This window comes from Lepidochelys kempii, chromosome 6, assembly GCF_965140285.1.
Source record: "Lepidochelys kempii isolate rLepKem1 chromosome 6, rLepKem1.hap1, whole genome shotgun sequence".
Taxonomy (NCBI): Eukaryota; Metazoa; Chordata; order Testudines; family Cheloniidae; genus Lepidochelys; species Lepidochelys kempii.
Window position 1 is genome coordinate 5,284,648 of NC_136385.1, and position 26,844 is coordinate 5,311,491.

Below are 26,844 nucleotides of genomic sequence, written 5' to 3' on the forward strand. Positions count from 1 at the left end.
GTCACAATGGGAAGCTTTCAGGGACGATCAGGCAGCAGCGAGGGGACCAGGCCACCCGTTACAGGACAATGGGAGGTTTTAGGAACACAGTTATTCTGCAGACTAACCTGCTTTGTCCCTGTGTGTGGTTAACAAAGGGTTAATGGAGCCATGCAATAACTTACCCACAACTCTGAACCCAGTGTTAGCAGATGGACCTTGATTTTCAGGGAGGGAGGAAAGGAGGGCTAGAAGCAGAGAAAGAGTGACAGACAGCATCAGTCTCATGGAGCCTAAGAGCCCTTGGAGCAGGGGTATTAAAAGGGGACATGACACCCCCAATGGCCATGGACCCTGCCAGCTTCACTCACCCCCAAGAGCTGCCCCTCCCACCCTGTGGGGGAGACCCCTCCCTCATGGGACCCCAAGTCCCTTCTCTCCCCTCACCTGCCAGACCTTATAAAAGGAGAGCTGTGAGAGTCGGGGGGAGGGGGCAGAGAGAAGCTGGGTCTGGGAGACAATAGTGAAGGGGGCAGAGAGGGACAACTATCGACACTCCCACTGCACACGCTGCTGTAGAGGGTCCCAGGGAGGCAGAGGGAAGCCCTCTCCCCATTTTCTCCCCCTCCCCAACCCCGGGTCCCAGTTTTTCACTATCAAACAGTGCTCACCCAGCAGAGAGGGCAGGAGGTCGGGGTGAGAGGAGCGGGAGGTACCTGCAGCCTCATCACTTACTGTGCTCACCAATCACTGCTGCTCTCTAGTGTAGTTTCTCCACATCGCCCCCCCCCCCGCACCCCACACCCCTTTGGAGTTAGATCTGGGCCCAGAGAAAAACCCAGATGTAAGAGCCCCTCACCCCAGAGCGGAGAGGGGTTTGAGAGCTGATGTGACTGGTACAAACAGCTCCTCTGTGAGACAGGGCAAATCAGAGCCCCATCACTTGTGTCTGCATCACTCCCCAGGCCATGACGGGGAGGGGCTTGCAGCTGATGGGATAACAAAACCCTGGCCTGTCGGGGTGAGGGATGCCCAGCTCTGGATTGTGCAGCTGGAGCTAGTTTTGCCTGGAATGGACCCAACAGCACCAAATATTGAAATAATCTCCCCGCGCTCCACACAGCTGCACATTGTACAGTATTGAGGGGGCTGCTTGAACACACATGTCCCAGCCCCAATACCACAGTGATGGGTGAGGGATGAGCTAGTGGCCTCTTTGGGATGAGCACTGGGTACCGCCCCTTCATAGCACAGAGGGAGCATGTTTTCTTGGTGTCATGTATTTACTCTGTGACTTTCCAATGAGGTCTCTGTTAGCTGCTGTCGATGTCGGGCAGAGGAAGCCCTGGTACTCCAGCCTCCACATGATCTCTGGGTTCATTGTTTTAGTTCTGATGTTCTGGTATTGCTTCCTGTTCAGCACCTTCCCATGGAGAAAATTCAGGACTGTGTTGACATGGGAGACGCGCTGGATCAGCTGTTCTCGGTGCCGGTCAACAAAATGTTTCCCTGGGGAGAAGGACAGCACCAAAAAAAAAAAAAAAAACAGTCAGTTACTGATTTTATCATTTATTTAGTTTGATTTATACACACTACAATAAAAACTCCCTAGCCCATCCTGTACATCCAGACCTGACCTCCATGCCATTACACTGGGGCTACTCCAGACACCTGCAATGAGTCCCAAAGGGATGGGGCCTTGAGAGGGAATGCCCTGCTAGCCACCCTCTCTCTTGTAGCAAAGGTCTCCTTTGCTGACCGTAACAGGAGCAGTGTGCCACAGGGAGAGAGGTGGGTAGAGGGTAGTCCAAAGGCATTTAGGGCTTTATAGGTCAAAACCAAGATCAATGTAGAGACCCACAGGCAGCCAGTGCAGGTTGTAGGGTGCAGGTTTGCTCACAAAATGGCCCCTGCTTAGCAAGTGGGCTGTCAGATTCTGCACCAGATGCAGGCCCTGAGTAGCTCTAATGCAGAGGGGACAGAGGCAGGGATAACAGTGGCAAAGTCTGTGTCCAGAAGGAGGAGCTGAAGCCTCCCAGCCGTCTAGATGGAAAAAGCCAACCTGGCTGCTGCTGCTCCCTGGCCTCCTAGTAACAGCCGGGATTCAAACTAGACTCCGAGATGGTGAACCCAACCAGCCAAAGGTGGGTGCACACCTTCAGTCAAAGGGGCAGGAATCACCCCCACCATCTCTTCCTGTTGCTTCTCCCAATCAGACCACATCACCTCAGTCTCAGTTGGTTTGAGTCTCACCCAACTGGCTCTCTGCACTATAAGCAGGACATGACATAAGCACCACAAAGGAGCCCTCCTGTCCCCCGACCCGCAATGGACAGGGTTTTTGAAGGCAGTTCTACTGCCCAGCTGTGAAGTGATGTGCTCTCGCTCCAGTGGAGAAGAGACAAAAGAGCCATCTGGGCCTGTTGGGCACTAACAAGGTGCACTGTAAGGCTTGTTCTGCCTGACTGGGGGAGCTTAAAAAGGGAAAACCTGCCACAGGAAGAGGTGATGAACAGGAGGAGAGCTGCTCCCCCACAGAGACTGCGAACAGAGACAGGTCAGCTGAGAGGGAGACCATTGCAGGCCTCACCTCTCTCGAAGCTGCACAGACCGACTGTGAAGCAGGACAGCCCAAGAGGAGAGGCTGGAGGTAGACCCCACTAAAGACAATAGAGCTGCGGCTAGACCAAGCCCAAAGGGCTGAATCCAGAAAGACTGCCTGAAGGACATTTGCCTTTCTTTGTCTTCACTCGGATTCCCCTTTCTCATAAGGGGAAGAGAGGGGAGAGGACCTTTCATTCGTCTGTTTGTTCTACTCGGAGAGCCCCTCATGTGCTAGGAACTAGGGGAAAGGACATTATAAATGACTGGAAGCAGGGTTTGGAGGGGATGCAAGGGAGCCACACCACACCACACCACACCAGTGCTGAGGAGCCAAACCCCACAAGCGAGAATAATACAGAGCCCCTCAGAGAAGAACCTTAATTTCTTTCATCCCTTTTATGAAGAGGAATCTCAAAATGCTTTACGGACTGTAGAGATGGAGATTGCTCATCCTGTACTGAAATATGGCTACCTGTGGGGTGAGGTGCAGCAGCTGAAGAACAGTTACACAGCAACAACTGGTTGACCAGAGACCAGTCAGATGCCATGATGGGCGGATAGCAACTGAGGGCTCAGAGCAGCACTTGTCTGTGGCTGACCTGCCCACCTTCATTCCTGTGAACTCCAGAAACACACAGCTAAGCCCTTCCCCACTTTTGCTGTCCAGCTCTTTTCCCTCCTGTGACTCTGACAGTGCATTCACCATGGCAGCTAAGCTCTCAGCTCATAGACCCCAGGCTATGACTGTTTCCTGGTGAAGAGAGCCACTCATTTCATTTCCTGGGCCCGCAGCCCTTGTCCAGCTAACACAATAGCAGCTCCCAGCACCTGTCTAATGGGATGATCCAGGAGGAATATTGGAAGGGGTAGGGCAAGGTGGGGTGGTTTTAGGAAAGAGGGTTTAGAGGGCGAGAGGCTGCTAGGATGAGGGTGGGTCCAGCAATGGCTGGAGGTTTTAGAAGCTGTGTCATTCTGCAAATCCATGGTCACTAGTGCAGTTAACCAAGGGTTAATTCTACTGGGCCATTAATAACTCATTCACAGCTCCTTCCCTGGTACCAAAGGGGGAATCTGTAAACCTTGTTCAGCCCAGATACCACAGTGATGGGCAAGGGATAAACTCCTAGAGAGATGCCAGCAAAATCATGGAGCAGGTCCTCAAGGAATCTGTTTTGAAGCACTTGGAGGAGAGGAAAGTGATCGGGAACAGTCAGCATGGGTTTACCAAGGACAAATCCTGCCTGAACAACCTGATTGACTTCTATGATGAGATAACTGGTTCTGTGGATATGGGGAAAGTGGTGGACATGATGTGTCTTGACTTTAGCAAAGCTTTTGTTACACAGTCTTCTTGCCAGCAAATTAAAGATGTATGGATTGGATGAATGGACTATAAGGTGGATAGAAAGCTGGCTGGATTGTCGGGCTCAACAGGTAGTGATAAACGGCTCGATGTCTAGTTGGCAGCTGGTATCAGGAGGAGTGCTCCAGGGATTGGTCCTGGGGCCAGTTTTGTTCAACATCCTTATTGATGATCTGGATGATGGGATGGATTGCACCCTCAGCAAGTTCGCAGATGACACTAAGCTAGGGGGAGAGGTAGATACGCTGGAGGGTAGGGATAGAGTCTAGAGTGATCTAGACAAATTGGGGAATTGGGCGAAAAGAAATCTGATGAGGTTCAACAAGGACAAATGCAGAGTCCTGCACTTAGGACGGAAGAATCCCATGCACCGCTACAGGCTGGGGACCAAGTGGCTAAGCAGCAGTTCTGAAGAAAAGGATCTGGGGATTACAGTGGATGAGAAGCTGGATATGAGTCAGCAGTGTGCCCTTGTTGCCAAGAAGGCTAACGGCATATTGGGCTGCATTAGTAGGAGCATTGCCAGCAGATCGAGGGAAGTGATTATTCCCCTCTATTTGGCTCTGGTGAGGTGACAGCTGGAGTATGGTGTCCAGTTTTGGTCCCCCCACTACAGAAAGGATGTGGACAAATTGGAGAGAGTCCAGTGGATGGCAACAAAAATGATTAGGGGGCTGGGGAAATGACTTATGAGGAGAGGCTGAGGGAACAGGGCTTATTTAGTCTGCAGAAGAGAAGAGTGAGGGGGGGATTTGATAGCAGCCTTCAACTACCTGAAGGGGGGCTCCGAAGAGGATGGAGCTAGGCTGTTCTCAGTGACAGCAGATAACAGAACAAGGAGCAGTGGTCTCAAGTTGCCGTGGGGGAGGTCTAGGTTGGATATTAGGAAACACTATTTCACTAGGAGTGTGGTGAAGCACTGGAATGGGTTACCTAGGGAGGTGGTGGACTCTCCATCCTTAGAGGTTTTTAAGGTCAGCCTTGACAAAAGTCCTGGCTGGGATGATTTAGTTGGGGATTGGTACTGCTTTGAGCAGGGGGTTGGACTAGATGACCTCCTGAGGTCTTTTCCAACCCTAATCTTCTCTGATTCTATGAGGTAGCCCTCCCACTGGGATGGGCTTGGGGAACTTCAATTTATTTTGCACCAGTTACTTACCTTCCAATTCCTCAACAAGAGCTAGGTTTGTCTCCTTCAGTGCCTGGTAGAGCCGGTCCTTTTGCCATGTGTCCCAGCTCGGCACTATCTTGTACAGCTTCCACATCTTCAGGGGGTCAGTTACAATGCTCTGGCACTGCTCAGTGCTCAGCACTTTCCTGCACAGAGCTTCCACATTGGAGACTCGCTGGATCAGCTGCTCTCGGTGCCAGTCGACAAAGTGCCCCTCTGAATAAGGGAACATATAAAAACAAAAACAAAACATAAAACAGTGCTGTGAATTACGGATCCCATGGTAGGTTGTTCTCTGGGGTTGTTTACTCAGAGCCTTGAGCAGGGTCTGGAGCAAAGCTGCACTGTCCCCAGGAGGAGCTCCAGGATGGATTGAGTCTCCAGGGTCACAGCCCCTCCCCCATTCCCCAGCACACAGGGGGACATGCCCAACTGAACAATCCCTTTGGTCCCCATCTGCTTCCACACTACACCCACCCAGTTCTATGGGCCGGGGGGCAGAGCCAGAGTCCCTGTTCCTTGCCAGTGCTATGGGGTGGATTGTTCCCCAGAGTCACATGGAGGGAGCAGCCCCCTTTGCTCCTCTCAGTGCTGTGCCTGGCACCTGCACAAGGAAAGAAGGTCCCTTCGGGCTCCCCATGCGCGCTACATGGACAGGGCAGCATGCAGGCCCAGGTAACAAAACTCCTTTATTTCTCTAGTCCGTCTTATCCAGGTGACTCCCTAAGAGCTACAAAGGTAGTAAAGATGGGGACCACTTATACACTATAGAAATGCAGCTACCTCTGAGGTAGGGCACAGAAACTCTTTAACAACCACCCAACAACACAGCACAAGAACTTAAGACGGGAATGACAGAGAGCAGGTTTTGGCTGTTGGGAAGTGGGGATGGGACCTTTGCTGGACTCCTGGCTGCATCAGCAGGGTAGAGAGAAATTGATAAGTCCCTCACAGTGATATTGATCTCAGATATGTCTCTGGGGCCGATGATGAGTTGAGGAGATGGTCAGAGTTAAGGCTGCGTATCGAGGTGCAGCACTAACTTCTGCCTTTGCTCTAGCAGCTTCCAGCACTTGCATATTGGGATGATCCAGGAGGAATATTGGAAGGGGAAGGCAGGTTGGGGTGATTTGAGTTTGGGGCACAGAAGGAGGATAGGCAGCTGGGAGGAGGCTGGCTCCAGGAACAGCTAGGATTTGTAAAAGCAGCACTATTCTGTGAGGGTTAACACCCCATAGCAATTTATACATCAGTTACAGCTCCTGTCCTACTCGGGATACTTTAAAATCCTTGGCCAGCCCCAATACCACCATGGTGCTTGAGGTGTAAAGACCTAGAGAGATGAGCTAAATACCCCACTGGGATGCACTCAGGGTGCAGGTCCCTAGGAGTGCAGTGGGAGGGAATTTTCTTGATTCCATTCATTTACCCTCCAGTTCTTTGATGAGGGCTCGGTTCGTTTCCTTCAGCAACTTGTGGAGTCGGTCCTTGCATTCTCTGTTCCAGCTCGGCACCAGCTCATACAGCTTTCGCATCTTCTCTGAGTCAGTGTCCTCAGTTCTGATGCTCCCGCATTGCCCAGGCTTTGTTGTGACCTGCAACAAGACTTTGTCCATATTGGAGACTCGCTGGATCAGCTGCTCTCGGTGCCGGTCAACAAAATGTTCTCCTGAGAGAAAGAGTTAAAAACATGAAGTCACTGAGTTAAAGGTTCTCTGTGAGCCTCAGAGCTAGAAGACCTAGAAAAATGAGACACTCTGCTCCCCCTACAGGAGAGCATAGGAAAAACCAGCTCAGGTCAGCTTCCTTTACATGAATTATAAGCATGCTCACCCATAGTTCCACACCATGGATTGTGCTGCATTCTTTGGAATTTGTCTGTGTTTTGTTTTTATGCATGGTGATACCTTGTTAAAGGAAAAAAAGTTTACTAACCTGTTCTGTAACTGTTGGTCTTTGAGAGGTGTTGCACATCTCCATTACACTCTTGATGGGTGCCTCCGCCATCCACAGTCATCAGAAATTTTTCCTGCAGTGGTATCCGTTAGGGCAACTTAATCATCCTCTGACATCACTCACCCACTGCATGCCAGTATAAAAGGCTGAGCCATACCTGCCCTCATCATTTCCTTCTTGCCACAAAACTCCAATGCAGAGGGGTAGAAGGGCAGGTTGTGGAATGGACATGTGCAACACATCTCAAAGAATAATTATGGAACAAGTTTGTAACCATTTTTTTCTTCTTCAAGTGATGGCATATATGCATTTTGATCTTGGTGACTCACAAGCCATAAAAGCAGGGAGAGGGATGGCAATCTATCTGACTAAGACTGGAGGATAACTTGCCCAAATTTAGCATCTTCCCTAGACAGTTCAGTGATGGTATAATGGGATGCAAACATGTGGAATGAAGACCAAGTTGCTGATCTACAAATATCCTGGATAGAAACATGTATAAGCAATCTTGTTTAATGTATGCTTACTTTGCTTGGCAGGGTTACCTCAGCCAGGGGGTAGAATAAGCAAATACAGTAGGCTATTCATGACAAAGTTCTCTGAGACAAGACTGGGAGACCTTTCATTCTCTTTGTGACTGCAACAAATAGCTGGGTTGACAAATGGAACTGTTTAGACCTGTCAATGTAAAATGCCAAGGCCCTTCTCATATCTCTCCTCTTACCTATTTGAGACTGGTGTAACATAGGTAAGTAAATATGGAAGTCAGATACCACTTTAGAGGGAAACCTCAGATGAGGTGTAGATATACTTTGCCCTTAACAAAAACTGTATAAGTGGGTTCAGAACCAGCATATGAAGCTCGACCGCCTGCCTGGCTGAAGTGATGGCTGGACAGTTGCCACCCACGTAGGGAGGAGCAGAGGAGGCTATGCTAATCCAAGCCTGAAAGGTGAACCAATCAGAGGAGGCCAGAAACTGAATATAATGAGGCTTTGACAGACTGGTATCCTTGGGTGCGTGAGAGCGGAAGAGACCAGGAAAGAAGCAACAGGAGAAGCTCAACAGCAGTGGAGAAGGCAACTGGGCAGAAGCAGCAGTGACAGAGAGTAAGATCGTAGCAAAGGCAGACAGAGCAGAAGGAACTGAGGTGAGGCAGAGGGATTGGTGAAGGAGTGTAAGTCTAATTTCCTTTCTATTTTATAAGACTGCTTGGGTGTGTCTGCTAATAAAGCTGGATGACTGCAATTGAGTGCGATCCACCCCACCCATTCTGTAATTGTCTGGCCAACATTCACAGAGTGTCAGTATTAAGAAGTAGATGTTTTTCGTTACATATAATATTGTAACGTTTTCTTATACATATGTATAGAGTTCTGTGTATTTTATCATTGCGGATTCAATGTTCTACTGTAACCGCATACTGAAAGCTGTATACATGCCTATGAGAAGTCTCTGTGTGTATCTTAAGTAGTTTATTGTAACCATATATAGTCTGCAAAAAGAAAAGGAGGACTTGTGGCACCTTAGAGACTAACCAATTTATTTGAGCATGAGCTTTCGTGAGCTACAGCTCACTACATCGGATGCATGCCGTGGAAACTGTAGCAGACTTTATATATACACAGAGAATATGAAAAAATACCTCCTCCCACCCCACTGTCCAGCTGGTAATAGCTTATCTAAAGTGATCACCAGGTGGGCCATTTCCAGCACAAATCCAGGTTTTCTCACCCTCCACCCCTCCCCCCACAGATTCACTCTCCTGCTGGTGATAGCCCATCCAAAGTGACAACTCTTTACACAATGTGCATGATAATAAAGTTGGGCCATTTCCTGCACAAATCCAGGTTCTCTCACCCCCTCACCCCCCTCCCAAAAACCACACACACAAACTCACTATCCTGCTGGTAATAGCTCATCCAAAGTGACCATTCTCCCTACAATGTGCATAATTAAGGTGGGCCATTTCCAGCACAAATCCAGGTTTTCTCACATCCCCCCCACCCCCATACACACACAAACTCACTCTCCTGCTGGTAAAACCCCTTCAAAACTGACCACTCTCCAAGTTTAAATCCAAGTTAAACCAGAACATCTGGGGGGGGGGGGGTAGGAAAAAACAAGAGGAAAGAGGCTACCTTGCATAATGACTTAGCCACTCCCAGTCTCTATTTAAGCCTAAATTAATAGTTTCCAATTTGCAAATGAATTCCAATTCAGCAGTTTCTCGCTGGAGTCTGGATTTGAAGTTTTTTTGTTTTAAGATAGTGACCTTCATGTCTGTGATTGCGTGACCAGAGAGATTGAAGTGTGCTCCGACTGGTTTATGAATGTTATAATTCTTGACATCTGATTTGTGTCCATTTATTCTTTTACGTAGAGACTGTCCAGTTTGACCAATGTACATGGCAGAGGGGCATTGCTGGCACATGATGGCATATATCACATTGGTGGATGTGCAGGTATACGAGCCTCTGATAGTGTGGCTGATGTTATTAGGCCCTGTGATGGTGTCCCCCGAATAGATATGTGGGCACAATTGGCAACGGGCTTTGTTGCAAGGATAAGTTCCTGGGTTAGTGGTTCTGTTGTGTGGTATGTGGTTGTTGGTGAGTATTTGCTTTAGATTGCGGGGCTGTCTGTAGGCAAGGACTGGCCTGTCTCCCAAGATTTGTGAGAGTGTTGGGTCATCCTTTAGGATAGGTTGTAGATCCTTAATAATGCATTGGAGGGGTTTTAGTTGGGGGCTGAAGGTGACGGCTAGTGGTGTTCTGTTATTTTCTTTGTTAGGCCTGTCCTGTAGTAGGTAACTTCTGGGAACTCTTCTGGCTCTATCAATCTGTTTCTTTACTTCTGCAGGTGGGTATTGTAGTTGTAAGAAAGCTTGACAGAGATCTTGTAGGTGTTCAGCCACCAGGTTAGCCGTGACATTATACCTTCGAGACACCACTGACTTCCTAAGGAAACTTCAATCCATAGGTGATCTTCCTGATAACACCATCCTGGCCACTATGGATGTAGAAGCCCTCTACACCAACATTCCACACAAAGATGGACTACAAGCCATCAGGAACACTATCCCCGATAATGTCACGGCTAACCTGGTGGCTGAACTTTGTGACTTTGTCCTTACCCATAACTATTTCACATTTGGGGACAATGTATACCTTCAGATCAGCGGCACTGCTATGGGTACCCGCATGGCCCCACAGTATGCCAACATTTTTATGGCTGATTTAGAACAACGCTTCCTCAGCTCTCGTCCCCTAAAGCCCCTACTCTACTTGCGCTATATTGATGACATCTTCATCATCTGGACCCATGGAAAAGAAGCCCTTGAGGAATTCCACCATGATTTCAACAATTTCCATCCCACCATCAACCTCAGCCTGGTCCAGTCCACACAAGAGATGTACTTCCTGGACACTACAGTGCTAATAAACAATGGTCACATAAACACCACCCTATACCGGAAACCTACTGACCGCTATTCCTACCTGCATGCCTCTGTCAGAAAGCTCTGTCAAGCTTTCTTACAACTACAATACCTACCTGCAGAAGTAAAGAAACAGATTGATAGAGCCAGAAGAGTTCCCAGAAGTTACCTACTACAGGACAGGCCTAACAAAGAAAATAACAGAACACCACTAGCCGTCACCTTCAGCCCCCAACTAAAACCCCTCCAACGCATTATTAAGGATCTGCAACCTATCCTAAAGGATGACCCAACACTCTCACAAATCTTGGGAGACAGGCCAGTCCTTGCCTACAGACAGCCCCGCAACCTGAAGCAAATACTCACCAACAACCACATACCACACAACAGAACCACTAACCCAGGAACTTATCCTTGCAACAAAGCCTGTTGCCAATTGTGCCCACATATCTATTCGGGGGACACCATCACAGGGCCTAATAACATCAGCCACACTATCAGAGGCTCGTATACCTGCACATCCACCAATGTGATATATGCCATCATGTGCCAGCAATGCCCCTCTGCCATGTACATTGGTCAAACTGGACAGTCTCTACGTAAAAGAATAAATGGACACAAATCAGATGTCAAGAATTATAACATTCATAAACCAGTCGGAGAACACTTCAATCTCTCTGGTCACGCAATCACAGACGTGAAGGTCGCTATCTTAAAACAAAAAAACTTCAAATCCAGACTCCAGCGAGAAACTGCTGAATTGGAATTCATTTGCAAATTGGATACTATTAATTTAGGCTTAAATAGAGACTGGGAGTGGCTAAGTCATTATGCAAGGTAGCCTATTTCCTCTTGTTTTTTCCTACCCCCCCCCCCCCCAGATGTTCTGGTTTAACTTGGATTTAAACTTGGAGAGTGGTCAGTTTTGAAGGGGTTTTACCAGCAGGAGAGTGAGTTTGTGTGTGTATGGGGGTGGGGGGGATGTGAGAAAACCTGGATTTGTGCTGGAAATGGCCCACCTTAATTATGCACATTGTAGGGAGAATGGTCACTTTGGATAAGCTATTACCAGCAGGATAGTGAGTTTGTGTGTGTGGTTTTTGGGAGGGGGGTGAGAGAACCTGGATTTGTGCAGGAAATGGCCCAACTTTATTATCATGCACATTGTGTAAAGAGTTGTCACTTTGGATGGGCTATCACCAGCAGGAGAGTGAATCTGTGGGGGGGGGTGAGAAAACCTGGATTTGTGCTGGAAATGGCCCACCTGGTGATCACTTTAGATAAGCTATTACCAGCTGGACAGTGGGGTGGGAGGAGGTATTTTTTCATATTCTCTGTGTATATATAAAGTCTGCTACAGTTTCCACGGCATGCATCCGATGTAGTGAGCTGTAGCTCACGAAAGCTCATGCTCAAATAAATTGGTTAGTCTCTAAGGTGCCACAAGTACTCCTTTTCTTTTTGCGAATACAGACTAACACGGCTGTTACTCTGAAACCTGTCATATATAGTCTGTGCATCCTATTTATTCCAGTATGCTATGCTGCTTATGGTGTTTTGTTTTTTTGTCCCCAGGAGCACAGGGACAGATTATTTTATTTACTCAATATATTTACCCTCTAGCTCTTCAACCAGGGCTCTGTTTCTTTTCTTCAGTGTCTGGTACAGCCTGTCCTTGAACCTTCTGTCCCTGGTCTGCACCAGTTCATACAGCCTCCGCATGGTCTCCGGGTTGGTTCTGAGGCTCCGGTACATCTCAGGCTCCAGTACATCCCTGCGGAGCAGATCCAGGACTTTGTCCACCGAGGAGACTCGTTCGATCAGCTGCTTTTGGTGCCGTTCAACAAAATGTTCCCCTAGGAAAAGGGCACAAAAACCTATGAATAACTCAATTTAATGGCAAAGCTATTGGGGGCTGTCCCTGCCCCGGGGGAGCTCCAGGACAGATCATGCCTCAGGAGTCACAGCCCCTCCCCCAGCTTCCTGGCACACAGGGGGACATGCCAGCTGCATGATCCCTTTGGATGGGGCTATCCGATTCTCTGTTGAACCCAGCCAGCTCCATGGGGCAGTGGGGACAAGGCCAGAGCCTGACCTCCTCCAAACACCACATTGGTGTTTCTTGTGCCTCAGGGTTGCATGGAGGAAACAGCCCCTCTGTGCCCCTGAAATTGTCCCTGAAATTGCCCATGCTGCCTTCCTTGTGTTTCCCTGGCAGGACTGGGTGGATGTAGTGGGGAGGATTTAGGGTGACAGGGCAGCAGGGAGGAGGCCTGGTCTCTTGTTGGTAGGTTATAGAAGCTGTGTTGCTCTGTGGGTGAATATGCTCAGCCCCTCCATGTAGTTAACCAAGGGTTAATCCTGCTAGGTGATTTGACTCACCGGTAGCTCCTGCACTGGTTTTTAGTGCAGATAACTCCTGGTCCCAGCCATCAGCGCCTGCAGGAAAGAGAGCAAGTGGGGTACAGAGAGTGAGGATTGGGTTAGTGGAACAGAGATCTCAGAGCCAGAGTGGGCATGCGAAACTGGGCATGATTCTCCCCCAGCCATAGGAACCACCCCCATCCTGGTGGCCTCCTTCCCCAGCCCATGAAAGCCCCGATCCAGCTCCCACAGTCACCCACCCATGGGGGAACTCTCCCCCTCTCTCTGGGGCCCCAGAACAGTTAATGAAGAGTTAATCAGATTGGGTCATTAACAGCTCACTCAAAGCTCCTGCCCTGCACTAAGGAACTACTTTAGAATCCTTGTCCATCCCTGATACCATAATGATGGGCAAGGGATAAAGATGCAGAGAGATGCACCAGTGCCACCCTCTGGGAGAGCTGGGGGAGGTTGTTATCTTCATTACAGCTCCTTACCTTCCAGCTCCTCGATGAGGGCTCCGTCTGTTGCTTTCAGTGCCTGGTAGAGGTGGTCCTCGCGCCATGAGTCCCAGCTGGGCACCAGCTTGTACAGCTTCCGCATTCTCCCTGGGTCAGTTCTGATGCTCCGGTACTGCTCATCATCCAGTACGTCTCCGTGGAGCAGAGCCAGGACCTCGTCCACCCGAGAGACTTGCTGTATCAGCTGCTTTCGGTGCTGCTTGACAAAATGTTCCCCTGAAGAGAAAGACATTCCAAAATTAAACAGTCTGGAATTGCTGAATTGAACCACCATGTTATTTCAGACAGTTACCAGAGCCCTGAGCAGGGATTGAGGCAAAGCTGCCCTGCCCCCAGGACAGATGGTGGCTCAGGGTTCATGGTCCCTCCATTGGAGCACATGGTGTGAATAGTTTCTCTGCTCTACTAAGCGCAGGGGCTTACTGTTCCCAGTGCAGGGCACATGACTGAAAGTTTCTCTTTTCCCCCCAAACACACACACACTGCAGGGACAGGACACAATCTGGTCCTTGGTAACAAAGCTTCTTTATTTTTCCAGTTCCTCTTACCCAGGGGAATCTCAAAGTGCTTCACAGGAAGTACAGATGGGGATCACTTCCCTGCACTGACATGCAGCCACTTCTGGGACAGGACCTGACAACTCTAACAACCGCACAACAACACAGCACAATTTAAAACAGCAGTGAACAGTTTTAGCTATTGGGGAGGAAGGTTATGGGCAGGACCTTTCACAGAATCCTAAGTGAATCAGCCAATGACTTTTTAATCTCTCTCTCCCCTAAGGACAAGACTGTGAAGTTCATTCTTAAATGTCACTGGCTTCAGTGAAGAGTGGGGGGAGATGGGGCAGAGTTAAGGCTGTCTGGGCTAACCACATTGCTAGGTTCAGCACTAATTGTTCCAGCAGCTCCCAGCACAGTGTAAAGGGATGAGCCAGGGGGAATACTGGAGGCGGGGCAGGCTGGGGTGATTTCTGGGAAGGGCTACAGAGAGAGGTGAGGAGGCCAGCTTGGGGGCCAGCTGGAAATTGCAGAAGTGGTGCCATTCTGTAAATACATTTGTGGTTACTAATGCAGTTAAACTAGGGATTAACCCCCTTGGGTGATTTGTAATTTAGCTGCAGCTCCTGCCCTGGCCCTACGGGGTTGCTTTAAAATCCTTGCTCAGTCCTGAAACCAGTGAGGGCCGAGGTGTACAAAGGAACAGTTACTTACTGTAACCATAGTTCTTTGAGATGTGATGCAGAGGTGTATTGCACTTAAGTGTGAGCACACCTAGCATGCCAGATCTGGAGAACTTTGCCTAGCAGTGTCAGTAGGGGGGTGGTGCTTGCACATCATGCCTCTCGCCCCTCCTCTGCCTACCTGAGGCGGTGCAGACCCAACCCACATCATTTCCTACGCACCGAACACTCAGAAATGAGACCCTGATGCAGAGGGGATGGATGGTGGGTTGTGAAATACACGTATGCATCATGGTTTGAAGAGCAGTTACAGTAAGTAACCATTTCTTCCTCTTTGAGTAGATGCAGCTCTGTATTTTGCTTAGGTGACTCACAAGCAATACCCTCCTCAGGAGGTGGGGCTTGGAGTCTACCAGGACCCCCCTTTCTGAAGCTTGCATCCATCCTGGAAGATGTGGTAATGGCATAAGAGTTGGTAAATATATGTATGGATGACCATGTAGGAACTCTGCAAATGTCCGATATGAAAACATCACAGAGGAAAGCTTTTGACGTGCTCTCGTTGAATGAGCTTGCACCCACTGAGGGGGAATAGCCAAACTATTTCATATACAGTCTTGATGCAGGGTGTTATTCATCTAGAAATCGTCTGTGAATGTACTGCTTGATCCTTCATATGATCTGCATATGACATAAACAGGCCAGGCAAGACACAAAGAAGTCCTGTCTCGATAGAAGGCTAGACATTACCTGGTGTCTAATGTATGGAGATGCTGCTCCTCTGGAGATGAATATGGCTTAGGAAAGAATACAGGTAAGTACACAGCCTGATTCAAATGAAACTTAGAAACCACTTTAGGCAAAAAAATGGGATGAAGTCCTCTTGCCCGTGGAGCACTGCATGTAAGGAGGCCCTGCCATCAGAGCCTGCAACTCACACACACTCTCCTTGCGGGTGTTATCATTATCAGGAATGCAGTTTTCTGACGCAAGAGAGGAAAGGGACAAGTTGCTAGGGGCTCAAATGGAGGTCCCATCAGCACTGTAAAGCCCATGTTAAGGTCCCACAGAGGAACCGGCTTTCAGACTGGAGAATGTAGACAAAGAAGCCCCTTTTAAGAATCTTGCTACCATGGGATTGGAGAAGACTGATCTTTCCTGAATAGGGGGATCAAACGCCAATATCACTGCATTTTCAACAAATTCAGCACGTGTCCCGATGACTGAAGGAACAGCAGGTATTCCATGATGTCCTGGATGGAAGCCAGCATCAGTTGAATTCTGCAGGCTAATGACCACATAGAAAATTGTTTTCATTTTGCTGAATAGGCCATCCTGATAGAGGGCTTTCTACTGTTGAGTGGAATCTGCTGAACAGCTGCCAAACATCACTCTTCTTCCTCATTCAACCATGCAGCAGCCATGCCATGAGATGCGAGGTACAAGATGCTACCATGATTCTGAACGAGTAGGTCAGGATTGACAGGAAGCAGTATGGGAGGCTGAACTGACAGCGCAAGAAGGTCAGAGAACCAGCACTGCTTCAGATATGCTGGGCACAACAAGGATGAGCTTAGCCTGATCCACCATCAATTTGAGGATGACCCGTGGGATGATCAGAATTGAGGGAAAGGTGTAGAAGAGCATCACTCAACCACTGAGATGGAAGGCATAGGACAGGGATCCCAGACTGAGGCTACCTTGAGAGTAGAACAAGTGACATTTCCTGTTATAGCAAACAGGTTGATCACTGGAATGTCCCAGGTTACAAAGATAATCCAGAGGCCACTTGTGACTCAGCAAAAAATTCCTGCTGAGATGGTCCATAAGATGATTCTGAACCCCAGGGAAGTTGTCACCTATTGGAGTGACACTCTCCTTGATGAAAAACTGCCACAATCGGATTGCCTCTTGGCAGAGCACCCTGGAGTGTGTTCCTCCTTGTTTGTTCACTTAATACATTGCCACAGTGGTATTGCTGGTAAATACGTGAAACACTGAGCCCCTGACAGGGACCTAAAAAATACGACATGCATTGTAAATGGTCCAAAGCTCCAGCATGTTGATATGCAGAGAGGACTTCAGCTCTGACCACAGACCTTGGATTTTCAGCAACCCCAGATGTGCTCCCTCTCAGGAAGGCATCAGTGACAACAGTCCTGATTGGTAAGGGCCAGATGAAAGGAATGCCCTGACAAACAAACATTCTCTATAAGTACCAGCTCCAGTGTAAGGAATCCAGAGCCAGTGAAGGAAGATGGACCAATGTGTCCAAGAAGTGAAGAGTCAGATGGTAAACTGCCCTGAGCCACATTTAGAGGGGGTGAAGACAGTGATGAGCTGCCAAAATCTTAACAACCAGTTCCCTATAAAAAGTTCTGATTTAAAGGACGTGCCACTGTATGTATTTTTTGTACCTTTCTCCATAAGAAGTGGCAATGCATTGAGTCATTGGGAGTCATACTTAACAATAAAAAAAAAAACATTTGTACATGTTTATTGCAATAGAAACAAAGTATTGCTTTATTAAACGCATATCAACATAACGAATGAGGCAAATGCGACCCCTGTTAATAAAATAATAAACTAGACCAGGGGTGGGCAAACTTTTTGGCCCGAGGGCCATATCGGGGTTGCAAAATTGTATCGGGGGCTGGGTAAGGAAGACTGTGGCTCCCAAAACAGCCTGTCCCCGCCCCCTATCCAACCCCACCCACTTCCTGCCCCCGACTGCCCCCCTCAGAACCTGCAACCCATCAACCCCCCCCGCTCCTTGTCCCCTGACCACCCCCTCCAGAGACCCCCCCACCCTAACTGCCCCCCAGGACCCCACCCCCTACCCAACTTGCCCCGCTCCCTGTCCCCTGACTGCCCCGACCCCATCCACCACCACCACCCCGACAGACCCCCAGAACTCCCACACCTACCCAGCCCTCCCAGTTCCCTGTCCCCTGACTGTCCCCACAGAACCTCCGCCCCCTCCAACCACTCCCTTCCGCTTACCCAACCCCTCCTCCCAGCCCCGGCCCAGCCCCCTTACCGTGCTGCTCAGGGCAGCGTGTATGGATGCCGCGCGCCTGCTGGAGCTCGCAGCCCCACCCCCTTACCAGGCTGCTGAAAGCGGCAGGAGCTGCCGAGCTGCCCAGGAGCGCTCCAGAGCGCTGGCAGCAGTGGAGCGGCACGCTGAGGCTCTGCGAGAGGGGGGGAGGCGGGGGAGGGGCCGGGGGAGCCTCCCCGGCCGGGAGCTCAGGGAGCCGTAACAATTTTTAACAATCGGTTCCAAAACTGCTTCAAAATTTAACAACCAGTTCACGTGAACCGGTGCGAACCGGCTCCAGCTCACCACTGGGTGAAGATGCAGCCTTGCGAACTGGATCACCTTCGTGCAAGCAGACATATGGCCCAAGAGCCTCAGACACATCTGAACTGTCATGAAAAGCTGAGATTGCAGATTGAAACAGAGGTGGCAAAACTCCTGAAAACGGTTGCTTGGCAGAAACGCTCTCAAACTCATATAGAGTCTAATAGAGCTCCAATGAACTCTATTTTCTGAGTGAGAACCGAAGCTGGCTTCTTGGTGTTTAGGACGAGACCCAGATGGTCAAATAGGTGCAGTGTGACGTTGACATGAGAAAAGACTTCCTCACTGGATCTGCTCCTCTGTAACCAGTCATCCAAATCCAGGAAGATGTGGATCCCTTTCTTTCTAAGACATGCCATAACAATGGCCATCCACTTGGTAAAAACCCAAGGAACACAAGCGAGGCCAAAGGGAAGCATCGTGTACTGGAAATGGTGCTCCGCTAAGATGACTCAAAGAATTTTCTGTGGTTTCGCAAAATTGCCACATGAAAGTAGGTGCCCTGAAGGTCCAAGACAGCAAAACCAGCCATTCTCAGACAATGTTGGGAGGACAGTTGATAGAGTGACCATTAGGAACCTCATGTACCTGATATATTTACCTAAGAACATAAGAACGGCCATACTGGGTCAGACCAAAGGTCCATTGGCACAATATCCTGTCTTCCAACAATGGCCAGTGACAAATGCCCCAGAGGGAATGAACAGAACAGGTAATCATCAGGTGATCCATCCCCTCTCACTCATTCCCAGGTTCTGGCAAACAGAGGCTAGGGACACTATCCCTACCCACCCTGGCTAATAGCCATTGATGGACCTTTCCTCCATGAATTTATCTAGTTCTTTTTTGAACCCTGTTATGGTCTTGGCCTTCACAGCATCCTCTGGCAAGGAGTTCCACGGATTGACTGTGCATTGTGTAAAGAAATACATCCTTTTATTTGTTTTAAACCTGCTGCCTATTAATTTCATTTGGTGATCTCTAGTTATGAGAAGTAGTAAACAACACTTCCTTATCTACTTTCTCCACATCCGTCATGATTTTATAGACTTCAATCATATCTCCCCTTAGCTGTCTCTTTTCCAAGCTGAAAAGTCCCTGTCTTATTAATCTTTCCTCATAAGGAAGCTGTTCCATACCCCTAATAATTTTTGTTGCCCTTTTCTGAACCTTTTCCAATCACAATGTATCTTTTTTGAGATGGGGCGACCACATCTGCACATGGTATTCAAGATGTGGGTGTACCATCAATTTATATAGAGGCAAATTGATATTTTCTGTCCTATAATCTATCTATTTGTTAAGGCCACGAAGGTTGAGAACAGGTCTTACCCCTCCCTTGGATTTGGGCACCAGAAAATACAGAGACTAGAAACTCAGAACTCAGTGACCCCATGGAACCTCCTCCACAGCTCCCAACACAAGCAGAAAGTGAAAATGCTTGAAAAGCGGTATCTCACGAGTCTGTTTCATGAACGATCTGCAGATTGAAAGCTGCTCCTTGACATGGGCTTCACGTAGACACAACAAGCACCAGGTGTGGGGATCGTTATTGGGGATCACCCCCACACACGACGGACAATGTTTAAATCCTGGTGAAAGCATCAGCAGGGAACACTTAAAGTACAACTAACACTAAGTCCAAATAGCACTACGCTAGGATACTAATGAACTACAGTCAGCTAGAAAAAAGTCACTGAATAGAGGATTGTGAGGCTTGAAATCACAAAGAGTGCCGACTCCCGCTATGGGTGGTAAGAAGGAACTGAGGTGGGTCAGGGCAGTGTCACCTCATATAACTAGAGAGGGACTATGGCCATGAGGTGTGAGTGCCACCCCTCTATGAGTACTGCTAGACAAAACTCTCCTGCTCCGGCATGCTTGGTGTGCACACACTTAAGTGGAATACCTGGCTGCATCTACTCAAAGAAAAACCCAGAAAGATGAGCTAGTGCTCCTCTGGGCTGGGCTCAGGGGGCAGTTCCCATGGGGATGGAGAGGGAGGTTATTTTCTTACTCCATTTATTTACCTTCTAGCTCTTCAATGAGGGCTCGATTTGTTCTGGTCAGTGCCTGGTAAAGCCGATCCTTGTGTAGTGTGTCCCAGCTTGGCACCAGCTCGAACAGCTTCCGCATTCTCTCCAGGTCAGATCTCTCAGATGAGATGCTCTGGTATTGCTTATAGTTCAGCACATCCCCACGTAGCAGGCCCAGGACTTTGTCCACTGAGGAGACTCGTTGAATTAGTTGTTCTCGGTGCCGCTTCACAAAATGTTCCTCTGGAGAGAGCGGCACTAAAAAACAATTTCAAGCTGTTCAGGCCATTTCAGGCTGTTCCCTGGAGCCAGTTAGCCTCAGCCCTGAACAGGGGAGCTCGAGGATGGATCATGCCTCAGGTGTCACCGTCCCTCCCGCAACTCCCCAGCACGCAGGGGGCCATGCCTGAGGTTTGTGTTCCCCGCCCCCAAAGAATGCTACCATCCATTAAGAACAATTCTCTCTCATTTCTCTCCCCCAAACCGCACTGAGGACTGATCTTTGCTTTGTGGACTCAAAGACATCCAGGCCTCAACACAAGCAGTGAGGACATTGGACCATTGGTGTCGGACTGGCCAGATCTGCCAGCCTCCGAGATGTGCAGTGATAGGTTCCTGCTCTTTTCCCCTTACCTCACATTCCCCTTTTCACCCCTCTCCAGCCTCCCTCTATCTCAGCCTTCTCCAGTATTATGTCAGGTGACTAATGCTAACTGTCCCAACCAGCACCAGTACGGCAGGAGGAGAGCATCTACCCAGCTCTGGAAGGGTGGCCTTGTGGTTAAGGCACTCCCCTGGGACACATGATACCTGGGGTCAGTTCCTGGTTTTAATACAAGCTTCTTATGTGACCTCAAGCAAGTCTTTCCACCCCTCAGGGCCTCAGTTCTCGTCCCGTTCAATGGAGAGAATAATCCTTCCCTTCTCCCACCTCCTGTCTGTGCTGATGCAATCTCTTCAGAAGAGGGACTGTCTCTTCCCCTCTATCTGTACAGTGCTTCACACAATTGCTCCAGGTAAGTCACCATAAAAAACTAAACTCTCTGTGCTGACAGACCCCCAGGCCACAACTGGCTGTTTAATGTTCTGACAGTGTCATTCATTTAACCTCCTGGGCCATGCCTTTCTTCAGGTAACACAGCAGCAACTGCCACAGCCTGTGTAATGGGACAGGCCAGGAGGAATGTAGGAACCACCAGGCTGGATCTAGTCCATCTAGCCCAGTGTCCTGTCCCTGACAGTGGCCAGAACCAGATGCTTCAGAGCAAGGTGTGAAAGCCCTGCAGTATCAGATGTGGGGTAATTAGCCCTGTACCCCAAGTCTCATCCTGATATCTAAGGTTATGTCTATGCAGCAAGCAGAAACCCACAGCAGTGAGTCTCAGATCCTGGGTCTACAGATTTGGGCTCATGGGGCTTGCGTAGCTTGCAGACGTTCTGACTTGGAGTGTGAAGCATAGGCAGTTGGCTTCAGAGCCCAAACATCTACACAGCTATTTATAGAGCCGTAGCATGAGCATGAGTCTGTAGTCTCAGGCTCTGAGACTCGCTGCCAGGGGTTTCTACTTTCTGTGTAGACATACACTTATAGCCAGAGATTGTCTTAGGTCCTAAGCATGAGGTTTGACATCCCTCCCAAAATATGTTAGCATTAATATGTCTGAATGTTCTTGTTATCAATAGAAATGTCCAGCCCTTTGGAGAACCTTGCTAAGTTCTTGGCCTCAATGGCTCTTTGTGGCAAGGAGTTCCAGAGTATAATTACACCTGGTGTGAAGAATGATTTCCTTCTATTTGTTATCAATTTGCCATCCTTTATTCGTTGACTGTCCCCTTGTTCTTTTAGAGAGACAAGGTGGGTGAGGTAATATCTTTTATTGGATATATGGGACCGACATGGCTACAACAACCCTTGTTCTGTTGTTAGGGCCAGGAATATCCGCCTCCATCTCAGGAGTTATTTTACAGACTTTATTAAGTCCCCTGTCATAGAGTGGCTGCCCCATGTAAACAAAGAAGGTCCATCTACCTTATGCCAGATCAGGTGCTCCCAGTAGGGTCAATTAAGAGGGCAGAGCAGAACCTGAAGCTATAAAGGATCAGGGAGAATCTGAGAGAGGGGTAGTCTGTATAAGCTGGAGATCTGGGGTGAGTCAGTGAGGAAAAGGAAAAGTGCCAGAACCAGGAGATTATTCATGGTTCCTGGAGAAGGTTGAAGGCAGGAGAGTGTCACAACCCAATGGCCCCCTCCCTCAGGGAGTCCCCTGGGGAGGCAGATCAGCATTGTATGTTGTGAATGCTGTTGCAAACATCGCAAGGCATGTTGGGAAGGGTTAAAGGTGTGAGTGTGGAGTGGAAGATTCCTTTGCAGGTTACGAGAGGCTGAAGCGGGAGGGGAAAGAAGGAAGAGAGAAGAGAATGGGTTAACTCCACACTTCTGCTGGGCTCAAAGATAACACGCTGACTCCAACTCAAGGCCGCAGCACACATCTGACTCTCGGCTGCCTGCCAAGAAAGACCGGTGCCTATTCCACCTCGACCAGCCGTGAGAAAGGAGGATTCAGCTGAACAGGACTGCAGAGGCAACCAAAATGAGTGAGACAGTGAAGGCCAGCAGGGGGAAAACAACTGTTTTCTTGTCCCTGGGGCCGGTGTGTTTTGGGAAAACTGAGGAGGCCACAGAAAGCCTGTTTGGACTGGTACAAAGAGCACCAGGAACAGAGGTGGAACAGAGGTCCCTGAATGAGCCACCCCCAAAAGAACCCAGGACTTAAAAACCCTCCTGAGAGCCAAAGCAAGTTGTCCACCCTCCCCCCACCCCTTCTTCTTACGTTACATCCAGGCTTGGCCAGCCTCAGGTAGTGCGTGTGTGAGTATGAAAGTGGGTTAGGGCTTGGGACACTAACGCTTCTTCCTTCCTTTGAGTGATGTGGGGAACACCCTGCACTCTCCGCTGTTATTTTATTATTTTCATTAATAAAGCTTTAAAACTTAGACACTTGGTGTGCTCCTTCATCCCCTTCCCCACAATTCTGCGGCCTCAGCCTGATCACCTGACACCTCAGGCAGATTGGTAACAGAAATCTGTCACAAGAGCTGCAAGAGGGTTTGCTGGGTGACTTTCCCAAGACAGAGAGCCAGAGATGGAGGGCTGAAGGCAGGAGAGCAGCAGAGGGGGTTGCCTGCTGGATCTAATTTGAAGAGCCAGAGCCAAGGTCAGAGATGGCTGAAGGCAGGGGAGAGGCAGAGGGGCTTACCCATTGACATCTCTGATCTGGACCCAGGGGAAGTGTGAGAGGGCCAGGGCATTAACCGATGCTTCCCTGGTGAGTATGATCTCCCAGCAGACAGGCTATGGGGGTTTCCACTGGGGGAAGTGGTGTTGCACTTCAACTGGAAGGGCCATGTGAGTGTCCCAGAAGAGGGACAGAAGAGAATGGACAGAGCCTGGGTGTGGGGGAAAATGCTGGAATGTGGTATGTGTCATGTCAGTGGAAGCGATGTCTTGGGATTTTAAGGACTATTTGCACTGGGGTGATAAATTGACTATATTTTGGGACTTATATTTCAGACTATTTGCACAATGTGTTTGGAATAAACTAGCCCAAAGGAGGGGTATTAATGAGGCAAGAGAACCTGGTGTGGAGTTACTGGGAACTCTGCAAAAGGGAAACTGAGGAAGATGCACTTGTGCTGTAGCCTGTAGCAGGAGGATGCTCCACGTAGTGCCTCCATATGACACCCCTCTTATTTGTGTCCTCTATATGGGAAACAATACAAGGCTTTTCAATTTCTCTTTTCCCCAATGTGTTCCCCAGACAATAATGAATATAACGGAGGACAAAGGGGTATAGGAGAGCTGGCAGTCTCTATGTGGCAGCAGACAATATTAAAGGCACAACTGCAAACTATCCCAAGGTGAAGGAAAGATAAAAAGAATAATAGGAGGCCAATATGCCTCCATCAGAAGCTCTTTAATGGCCTGAAAATCAAAAGGGAATTTTACAAAAAAAAGGAAACATGGACAAATTGCTAAGGAGGAGTACAAGAGAATAGCACAAATGTGCAGGGACAAAATCAGAAAGACTAAGGCACAAAATGAGTTACACCTGGCAAGGGACATAAAAGGCAATAAGAAGAAGTTCTTTAAATGTATTAGGAGAAAGAGAAAGACAAAGGAAAGTATAGCTCCTCTACTTAGTAGAGAAGGAGAGCTAATAACGGATGACATCAAAAAGGGTGAGGTGTTTAATGCCTATTTTGCTTCAGTCTTCACTAAAAGGTTAATGGTGACTAGTTACTCAACACAATTAATATTAACAACAAGGGGGAAGGAGCACAAGCCAAAATAGGGAGAGAAGAGAATAAAGAATATTTAGATAAGTTAGATAAAGTCAAGTTGGCAGGGCCTGATGAAATTGATCCTAGGGTACTTAAGGAACTAGCTGAAGCAACCTACAAACCATTATCTTTGAGAAGTCACAGAGCATGTGTGAGGTTCCAGAGTACTGGGAAAGGTGGACGGGGAGCTTGGGTGCAGGAGGAGAGGTGTGGTGAGGTGAGGTGGGTTTGGGGTTCCTGGTGTGGGGGTGAGGCTCAGCAGCAGGTTTTAGGTGTGGGGGGAGTTGGATGGACAGGGGGAGCAACTCTCCATAGAGTGACCCTTCTTCCCACCCCTGCACCCGGAACCCCCCCCACCAAGCCCCCTCTGCATCAGTAGCACGCAGAAACACCCCCACAGCGAGCTCCCCAAACCCCCACTCCTCCAAGCCTCACCCCCTGCATCAGCAGCTCACCGCACCCAGACTCCCAACAGCTGAGCCCCCACCAGCTGCACCCTGAGCCCCCCTACACCAAGCCCCACTCCCCCGGCACCTAGACGCCCCCCATTGAGACTTAACCACCTTCATCTGGACTCCCCTGCCAAGTCCCACTCCCCCTGCACCCAGAACACCCCAACAAGCTCCTGTACATCCAGATCCCGCCTGGACCCACACCAAGCTGCCGACACCCAGATTGTGCCACACGGAACTCTGCTACTCTTGAGAAAATTCTGCACCAAAAAATTAAAAAAATTAAAATTCTGCAAACTTCTGAATATTTGTCAAAAGAACACAGTAACACAACAACAATATAATCACACCCTTTTCAATTATTGTGGTAATTTATTTCAAAATACTTGTCAGCAAATAATTGAAAAGGGTGTAATTATATTGTGTTATTTTGACTAATAAAATATGCAGAATTTTAAAATGTGAGCAGAATTTTTAATTTTTGGCACAGAATTCCCTCAAGATTACCTTATCCCTTTTACTTGGTATCACTTAATCCATGACCTTTTGTTAATAAACTTGGCTTGCTTTTGTTATAAATCATCAGTGCTGGGTAAGTCCAATACAGTGTGTGCAACTGGGAGTGTTCTATTTTCTCTGTGGAGGCAGTGACCCTCACACTTTCTCTGTGAGGGCCCAGTGAGAGGGACTGGTTCCTGCAGTAGGATAATTTCGGAGAAAATTTGGGAATGAAAGGATACTAAAATCAGCCTGCAAGGAATAACCGTCTTGGGCAAAGCCAGGGTGAGGCTTGTGGGCTGCTGGCAGGCTATTGGTGTCAGAGCTTTACACAGCTACAAGACACCCAGGTTACAAGGCATATGGTGAATCCCAAAACATCACAATCATTCTATAAAAATTTTGTTTTAACATTATTTTCTCCATTATCCTGTTTCGTTAATGCAACAGTCGCTGTCAGCACCTCTGTAATGAGATGAGCCAATGGAAGGGGTTAGTCAGGTTGGGGTGATTTCAGCAAAGGGATGTAGAGGTAAGTGAAACAGTTGGGAGGCGGCTGGGTCAGGGAACAGCTGGAGTTTTTAGAAATGCTCCTTTCTATAAACAGACTCGTGGCCCAGATCCACAAAGGTATTTAGTCTTCTAAAGTCTGCTGATTTCAATGGGAGTTAGGAGCCCAAATGCCTTTGAGGATCTGGGCCTACTGTCACTAAGGCACTCAACTAAGGGCTAACACTATCGGGACTACCTGATACTCATGCCCAGGCAGGATACTTGGACAAGTCCCAATAGCACAGTGATGGGCAAGGAATAAAACCCCAGAGAGACAAGCTGGTGTCCCCTCTGGGATGGGTTTGGGGTGTCGTGCCCTGGAGGTGCCAGGGACGATTATTTTCTTGATTCCATTTATTTACCCTCCAGTTTGTCGATGAGGGCTCGGTTTGTTTCCTTCAGTGCCTGGTAGAGCCGGTCCTTGCGCTCTGTGTCCCAGTTTGGCACCAGCTCGTACAGCTTCCGCATCTTCCCCGGCTCAGTACAGATTTCCATGTATTGCTCATTGTCCAGTACATCTCCATACAGCAGAGCGAGAACTTCATCCACCAAGGAGGCTCGTTTGATCAGCTGCTCTTGGTGCCACTCAACAAAATGTCCCCCTGAGTAAAAAGACATGAAAAACCCTACTGAATCACTGGGTTTAGTGGCCAGACTATTCAGGGCTGGTCCAGGGGCCACTTAGGGTAGGTCTACACAGGATATCGGATGCGGTTGCCCTAGGTCACCTGACTCACGCTTATGGGGCTCAGGCTGTGAGGCTAAAAATTGCTGTGTAGATATTTGGGCTCCAGGCTGAGCTCTGGGACACTCTACCCTGGCCCAAATGTCTACACAACTATTGCTCAGCCATGGAGCCAGAGCCCCACAAAGCCAAGTCAGCCATGAAATTTTTATCCCTGTGTAGACATACCCTTAGCCACAGCTCTGAGAAGGGGTTGGGACAAAGCTTCTCTGCCCCAGGATGGATCATGCCTCAGAACTGCAATCCCTCCCTCAGCTTCCCATCATGCAGGGGGACATG

At 48.8% G+C, this 26,844-nt stretch overlaps 1 protein-coding gene across 7 annotated transcripts in view; it reads right to left on the bottom strand.

The window, feature by feature from the left end:
* LOC140912354 (uncharacterized) overlaps positions 1-26,844 on the bottom strand; it is a 70,335-nt gene that overhangs the window by 25,424 nt on the left and 18,067 nt on the right. For all 7 annotated transcript variants that reach the window (XR_012159273.2, XM_073346610.2, XM_073346608.2 and 4 more), the window contains exons 3-11: positions 26,183-26,422; positions 19,972-20,235; positions 13,374-13,613; positions 12,895-12,951; positions 12,129-12,368; positions 6,547-6,786; positions 5,106-5,333; positions 1,267-1,488; positions 165-227 (exon numbers count right to left, since the gene is read on the bottom strand). Coding sequence is in view for 6 of the 7 variants with exons in the window: in XM_073346610.2 (XP_073202711.1) it covers positions 165-227; positions 1,267-1,488; positions 5,106-5,333; positions 6,547-6,786; positions 12,129-12,368; positions 12,895-12,951; positions 13,374-13,613; positions 19,972-20,235; positions 26,183-26,422 (1,794 nt within the window). In the remaining variant the exon portion in view is untranslated. The remainder of the gene's footprint in view (positions 1-164; positions 228-1,266; positions 1,489-5,105; positions 5,334-6,546; positions 6,787-12,128; positions 12,369-12,894; positions 12,952-13,373; positions 13,614-19,971; positions 20,236-26,182; positions 26,423-26,844) is intronic.